General features: G+C 37.8%; 1 protein-coding gene across 1 annotated transcript in view; it reads right to left on the bottom strand.

Annotated features, from left to right (window-relative positions):
• Nucleotides 1-3,110: 3,110 nt before the first annotated feature.
• The window catches only part of DNAJC12 (DnaJ heat shock protein family (Hsp40) member C12), a 33,464-nt gene continuing 29,329 nt past the window's right edge, over nucleotides 3,111-7,245 (bottom strand). Inside the window, exon 5 of the mRNA XM_036829669.1 lies at nucleotides 3,111-3,644. Coding sequence (XP_036685564.1) covers nucleotides 3,550-3,644 — 95 coding nt within the window. The 3' untranslated portion in view covers nucleotides 3,111-3,549. The remainder of the gene's footprint in view (nucleotides 3,645-7,245) is intronic.

Here is a 7,245-nt window from a genome sequence, read left to right as displayed (position 1 = left end):
GGAGGAAAGGGATTGAGGAGGGAGGGAGGCCACAATTCTGTTAATTGATTATCACAAGGTTTAACACATAAGAATAGTAACTAGTATACATAGTGCTTACTATGTGCCCAGCATGTTCTAAGCACATTACATACTTAAACTAATGCAACGTGCTCCTTTTAAACTGTAAGATATTCAGATACCTGTCTTATTTCACTAAATTATCAACTACTTGAGAGCATAAACTTGACTTAAGCATTTTTTATATCCTACACAAACACTGGTACGATATATATCACATAATAATGTTCTCAAGAAATATATGCTTCATTCATTCACTCATTCAATATCAAATATGAGAGAAACTAATTATCTTTACCCTTTAGAGCTGACTCAAGAGCTTAATCACCTTTTCATAAAATTATCTTTTCATAATCAGTTTGCTATACCATGAAGTCAAGCCATAATCCAAAAATAAATGGCTTTGAAAATGTGCCATCACACATACATACAATTGTGGTTGTGCTGGACACACTGGGGCATTCAAACAAATTACTGAGGAAAAGTTATCCAGGTTTCTTCTTACTTTTCATTCAAAGAGAAACACTATTATCAAAGCACAGTCCCCTCCCTTTTTAAACTTTGAGTTCAGGAGAGTATTTAAGAATGAAAGGTCTACTAAGTTAGATGGGATCAAGTAAATAAAGTGCTTAGCACAAGCCTGACCCATCAGAAACCCCTATTCAAGTGACACTATTTCTCATTTCTTACTTGGAGGCTTCAAACATCATGAGTGAGGAAAGTAAACAAGAGCTAGTGCTCAGTCTTGTCAACAATTGGGAAATATGTCTGTGACAAAAGCAGAGCGGATCATGGGAGTGGGAGTGTTTTTCCCCTTAACAAGTCATTGAAAGTCATCAGTGCTGTAAATCAGACAGACTGGGGAAAAAAAGAGAAGAAAGTTAAAACCTTGATTCTTAGATTCAAAAATTCACTTATTCAATCTGGCATTTATTTGAGTGCCCACTTGGGCCAGGCAGGCATTATGACAGGCAACTGTAGTCCTAAAGCTCATTTTATTAATTTAATGTGCTATCTCTTTTGCATTTACTTTCTATCTTTAAAATAAAAATTGCAGATATAATAACAAATCCCATTTTACTGAAGTACTAAAATGGTGGTCGAAAAATTCTCTAAATGTCTGGCCCTGACTTTTGGATTTGACAAAACAGCAGAACTTCAAATAATATTAAGGGAACCAATACAGGGTTGTATTTGTTTAAAAAAAAAAAAGTTTTCATCTATTTTATGGACTGAATTGTGTTCGCCAAAATTCATTTATTGAAGTCCCAACTCCCAGTACCTCAGAATGTAACCTTATTTGGAGATAAGGTCTTTAAAGAGATGAAGTTAAAGGAGGCATTTAGGGTGGGACCCTAATCCAATATGCCTGATGTCCTTATAAGAAGAAAGGACTTTGTGAGGAAAAAGTGGCCATCTGCAAAGCAAGGAGAGAGGCCTCAAAAGAAACCAAATATGCACACGCCTTGATCTTGGACTTCTAGCCTCCAGAACCATGAGAAATATTGTTTAAGGCATCCAGTCTGTGGTATTTTGTTATGGCAGCCCAACAAACCAATACAATCTACTATGATACTATTTCATAAAAGGAAGCACATTTTTTGGGACTTCCCTTGTGGCAAAGTGGTTAAGAATCTGCCTGCCAGTGCAGGGAACACACGTTCAAGCCCTGGTCCAGGAAGATCCCACATGTCAAGGAGCAACTAAGCCCATGCGCCACAACTACTGAGCCTGCACTCTAGAGCCCGCGAGCCACAACTACTGAGCCCATGTGCCACAACTACTGAAGCCCACGCACCTAGAGCCTGTGCTCTGCAACAAGAGAAGCCACCACAATGAGAAGCACATGCACTGCAATGAAGAGTAGCCCCTGCTCGCTGCAACTAGAGAAAGCCCACACGCAGCAATGAAGACCTGACAAAGCCAAAAATAAATAAATAAATAATTTTTTTTTAAAAAAAGGGACTTCCCTGGTGGTGCAGAGGTTAAGAATCTGCCTGTCAATGCAGGGGACACGAGTTCAAGCCCTGGTCCGGGAAGACCCCACATGCCGCGGAGCAACTAAGCCCGTGTGCCACAACTACTGAGCCTGTGCTCTAGAGCCCATGAGCCACAACGACTGAGCCCGCGAGCCACAACTACTGAAGCCCACGTGCCTAGAGCCCGTGCTCTGCAACAAGAGAGGCCACCACAATGAGAAGCCTGCGCACCACAACAAAGAGTAGCCCCCGCTCACCGCAACTAAAGAAAGCCCGCGCACAGCAACAAAGACCCAACACAGCCAAAAATAAAAAATAAATTAATTAATTATTTTTTTTAACAAAAGCACATTTTAAACCACAAAGTTAGGAAGGACATAATTTTGCTTTTTAAAGAAACTTCCTGGGACTTCCCTGGTGGTGGAGTGGTTGAGAATCCGCCTGCCAGTGCAGGGGACACGGGTTCGAGCCCTGGTCCGGGAAGATCCCACATGCCGTGGAGCAACTAAGCCGCCCGTGCGCCACAACTACTGAAACCTGTGCGCCTAGAGCCCGTGCTCTGCAACAAGAGAAGCCACCGCAATGAGAAGCCTGCGCACCACAACAAAGAGTAGCCCATGCTCGCCGCAACTAGAGAAAGCCCACACACAGCAGCTAAGACCCAACGTGGCCAATAAATAAATAAATTTATTTTTTAAAAAAAAAACTTCCTATATTTTTATATTTTTCATTTTGCTATAGACCGATGAAAACTCTGTTTTGACCAAGGAACCCCTGCTCTAAAATCATTTTTCTTCTTAATTTTTCATTCACTTGTTTCCAAACAAAAAATAACCATAGGCTACACGTGACAAACCTAGTAATTCCAACCTAAAAAGGATATGTTACCTAACAGGCCCATTTTCATAGTTAGAACATAGTTTATAAGTTTATCCCCTGCTATATAATAAAAGAAATCTTGTAAAAACATTTTCTCAAATGAATAATAACCTTTTAAATTTATAATTATTAAGATTGAAGTAGAAATACTTATTCAAATTATTTTTAAAATACAGTTGAATTATAAATTCATTATGAAGTTTGGGAAAATTATTTATTTCATTCAATGGAGTTTAGACAAGTAATTTCACATTTCATTTTAAATCCAGCATCAGAAAACATTTCTTGTACATCTAGCACTCATAAGGATCATGGTATATCAATGAAATATTTAAATATAGAGATCGATTTTTAATGGATTTCGATAAATAACATTAACAGGAAAACGCACATAATACAATCTACTCTGGATCTAAGAGCCGTAATTTACTTAAATATTGGAAGAAACTAGTCTAAAAATTTTCCTGTTTAGAAAACATATTGAGAGAACAGGATCAAGGATGGAGGAATGAATTGGTACTCAGCAATTCACAAACATGACATTTTTAAGATTTGAACAAAGACTGTATGTTGGCAGCACAGGGAATGATCTCTCTCTCTCCCCCTCTCCCCCCTATGAAGCAGGGACATTTCATATTTCATAGTTTCTGAATTTCCTCAGGAGTTCTGAAGGAGCATCCCCAGACCAGCGGAAACGAAGGTGCCAACAGTTCACATCTGAAAAACCTGTAGAAGAGAGAAGAGAATATTTTAACATCAGAGGTAGGAAAAGTCAAGCTTATTTATAATAGTAATACAGCTTGTTGATTCGATTTCATTGCAATAAGTGAAATGTAAGGGTAAGTCTTCGGTGTGAATTATTAATATCTTACAGAAATGGATAACCAGACTTTTGAATCCTTATGAACAGGAATTGGTTTATATGGATTAGAGGGCCTTACGTCTTTAAATGCTTATTAATAAAAGGATATTTATAGATACTTCCAGTGGTGGGAATTTTGACAATTCATCTGCAAGCAAATTGGAAACTACTTTCAAATAGCTGTCAAAAGTAAAAGGTCAATGGAAAGGATCCCTGGAAATACAAATAATTTATTCCACAGTAGTAAGATTTTTTCTTTTTATTCTAATAAACAACTTTGTTGAAAACTAGAGAAAAGGTCATTTTCAGTCTCTACTGGAGGAAGTGTAAACTGGCAAAACTCTTCTAGCAGGCAATTTGGCAATATTTATCAAACTCATTAAAATGTATAAACCTTTAAGCCAATAATTCTACTTCTAGAAATATATCCTAATGAAATAATCATGATGTGCTCAAGGGCTTAACTCTAAGGATGTTTATTATGATACCATTTGTAAATGTTTAAAAAATCAAGAAACAGTCTAAATCTTCAGTAATAGAAAATTGGTTAAAAGGCTTTGATATAGTCATTAACAATGTTTTAATATTTATCATCATAGAAAAATGTTCATAACATATTGTTAAGTAACTGGTAGTTAGGAAACAGTTTAGACAACATGATCTCATTCATAAATTCATATTTACATGGGTATTTATATAAAATTGTTTAAGTCTATAAGGAATTACCCCTAAATGTTAACAGTAACTATTCCTGAAGAGTTGGAATAGATATGATTTTCATTTTTTATACTTTTTTTGTTTATCTGTATTTTCTTATTTTTCTGCGATGAACAAGTATGCCTTGTATCATTTTTTACTTTTATAATATTGCTAATGAAAAAGCAGGTTACAGAATAATATATTAAATATGCCTCCATTGATATTTAAAATATTATCTAAATATCTAGTAGGAAAAATATACACAGAATAGTTGACAGTGATTATCCCAGGAAAATAGGATCTGCACTTTCTTTAGAATTATCAGAGAAAAAAATCTAAAGAATTGCCATTTGGGGAAAAAGCAAAAAGGAGATTGTTTCTGACAACCTGTAATTGAAACACGCACACAAAATATGTACAGTAATATCCTTTTCATTTTAGGTATACTAACATATCTTAAAATATACCAAAATAACAATAATAAATATTTCCCTAAGTGGTAAGACTACAAGTTATTGTATTTTCTTCCTTTTGCTGACCATATTTTCTCACATTTCTACACTAAATACATGTTATTTCTGTAGTTTGAAAACATGTTTTCCAGTTTGGGTCCCCCTAGAAGTAGACTCCGGACAAGAACTTGAATGCAAGTGGCTAATTGGGGAGGTGATCCCAGGAGACCCTGGTAGGGAAAGGAACCAAGTCTATAAAGACCCCTCAGAGTTATTCCACTTGAAAGGTGAAGGCGCTGGGGAATTTAGCCTCCCACTCCCATTCATTATCAACTGATGGCTACACCCACAGCGTGTTTACTCTCTGGTACTTAACTGCCCGCTCACTGCTGCCAAGCCGGACCCACTGCCAGAGAAAGCCCTCTGGTGGGAGCCGTAGGGTTGGCAATGCCCAGAGGATATGTTAGCACATCAACAGCATCTGCTACATATTTTTTTTACTCCAGGATGTTTGATTCTAGAATTGTATTCATCAGAAAGCACATTTATTGCATATTTAAATGAAAAGAAAGTAAAAGTAAGATTATCTCGCACATGGGTTTTCAGATGCCGTGCTCCTTATTTTCCTGGTTGCGGTGAAGAATCAGAAAATCATGGGGACTATTTGATAGAAGCTCATCACAGAAGAGGCATCAAAAGGCAAACTTCAAAGTAAATATCAAGCACTGCTTGAGGAAATTAACAAAAATGCTGAAAAGTTATGTGGGAAGCCACTCAGGGCTTGGTAAAGCTGACATGAATAATATTTCTTAAATGCTGATGTTATAAAAATTTACACTGCAGTCAAATGAAATTATAGATAATCAGGCAACTGTGCTTCGGCATATGAAACCCTAACTTTAAGGCACTACTCAGAACAGCCAATAATCTCTTCAACAGCATTAAGAAAATACTGGTAAATGCAGCCTTCAGCAAAATTGCATAATTCTTATTCTCCAACAACAGCTTTCAAAACAGTGATCCTCCCTCCTCTCACCCCCTCTGCTTCATTCCTCAACCACAGGAAGAGAATACATTTCACAATGTGAGGGTATCAAAACTGGCATCACAATTTGTTCTGAGTAAATTACAATATATCTACACTGTGGAATATTTATCAGCTGTTCATTCTAATGAGTTCATTCTAAATATAAGGGTCTAAGGAGGAGTCCCACAGCAATAAAAGCTAACATTAAAAAAGCAATGGCCATGTACCAGGTCTAAATATTTTACATATGTTATTTACTTCTCAAAAAGACCTTACCAAAAAAAAAAAAAAAAAAAGGCTTCCCTGGTGGCGCAGTGGTTAAGAATCCGCCTGCCAATGCAGGGCACACGGGTTCGATCCCTGGTCCGGGAAGAGCCCACATGCCACCAAGCAACTAATCCCGTGCGCCACAACTACTGAGCCTGCGCTCTGGAGCCCGTGGAAGCCCGCACACCACAACTACTGAAGCCAGCACGCCTAGAGGCCGTGCTCTGCAACAAGAGAAGCCACCGCAATGAGAAGCCCGCGCACCGCAACCAGAGAAAGCCTACATGAGCAGCAACGAAGATCCAGCGCAGCCAAAAAAAAAAAAAAGACCTTACAAGGTAGAGGTAGACACAAACATTTTAACCATTATATAGAGATAAGAAAATGCAAATACAGAGAGGTTATCTCACTTGCCCAAGGTCACACAACTCATCAGTGGGAAAAGCTAGGCTCTGGTTCCAGAGTCTGTGCTCTTAGCTACTGTATAACAGAGAGGAATGTGCACAGTATAACCCCATTCTTTATTTGTAAAGCCCTCACAAACGAACATATGCTTATACATATGCTTAGCATAGACAAACAAAGGCTATGGAAGGAGACACACCTGGGCATCTGCATTGATTACTTCAGGAAGTAGAAGCAGAGAAGGATGAGACTAGGATAGACACTAAATTGTTGTCTATATGTGATTCTTTGAATTTTTAATGATAAGCTCATATTAGTTTGGGGTTTTTTAATATCTAAATAACTATTTTTGAAAAGAAAGAAAATTTTATAGAATCTTTATGAAAGGGATTTAAGTGGGGCCTCAGTGTGAGAATCTGACGTGATCAACCCCCTCAACTCTGGTGAACTCAGAATAGGTCTGAATCTGAAACATAAAGTCACAGGGAGGCCCCAGGGGTTCCGGAAGCCCAGATCTGAACATTCCAAGGCTAAATGGAGAAACATTCACGTGTTTGTCTGTGGATGCCTGTGGGTGGGTGTTTGTATGTGTATGTTTGCCTAAAACACTGTCTT

This window comes from Balaenoptera musculus, chromosome 16, assembly GCF_009873245.2.
Source record: "Balaenoptera musculus isolate JJ_BM4_2016_0621 chromosome 16, mBalMus1.pri.v3, whole genome shotgun sequence".
Classification (NCBI taxonomy): domain Eukaryota; kingdom Metazoa; phylum Chordata; class Mammalia; order Artiodactyla; family Balaenopteridae; genus Balaenoptera; species Balaenoptera musculus.
This window is presented reverse-complemented; position numbering and strand designations above follow the sequence as displayed.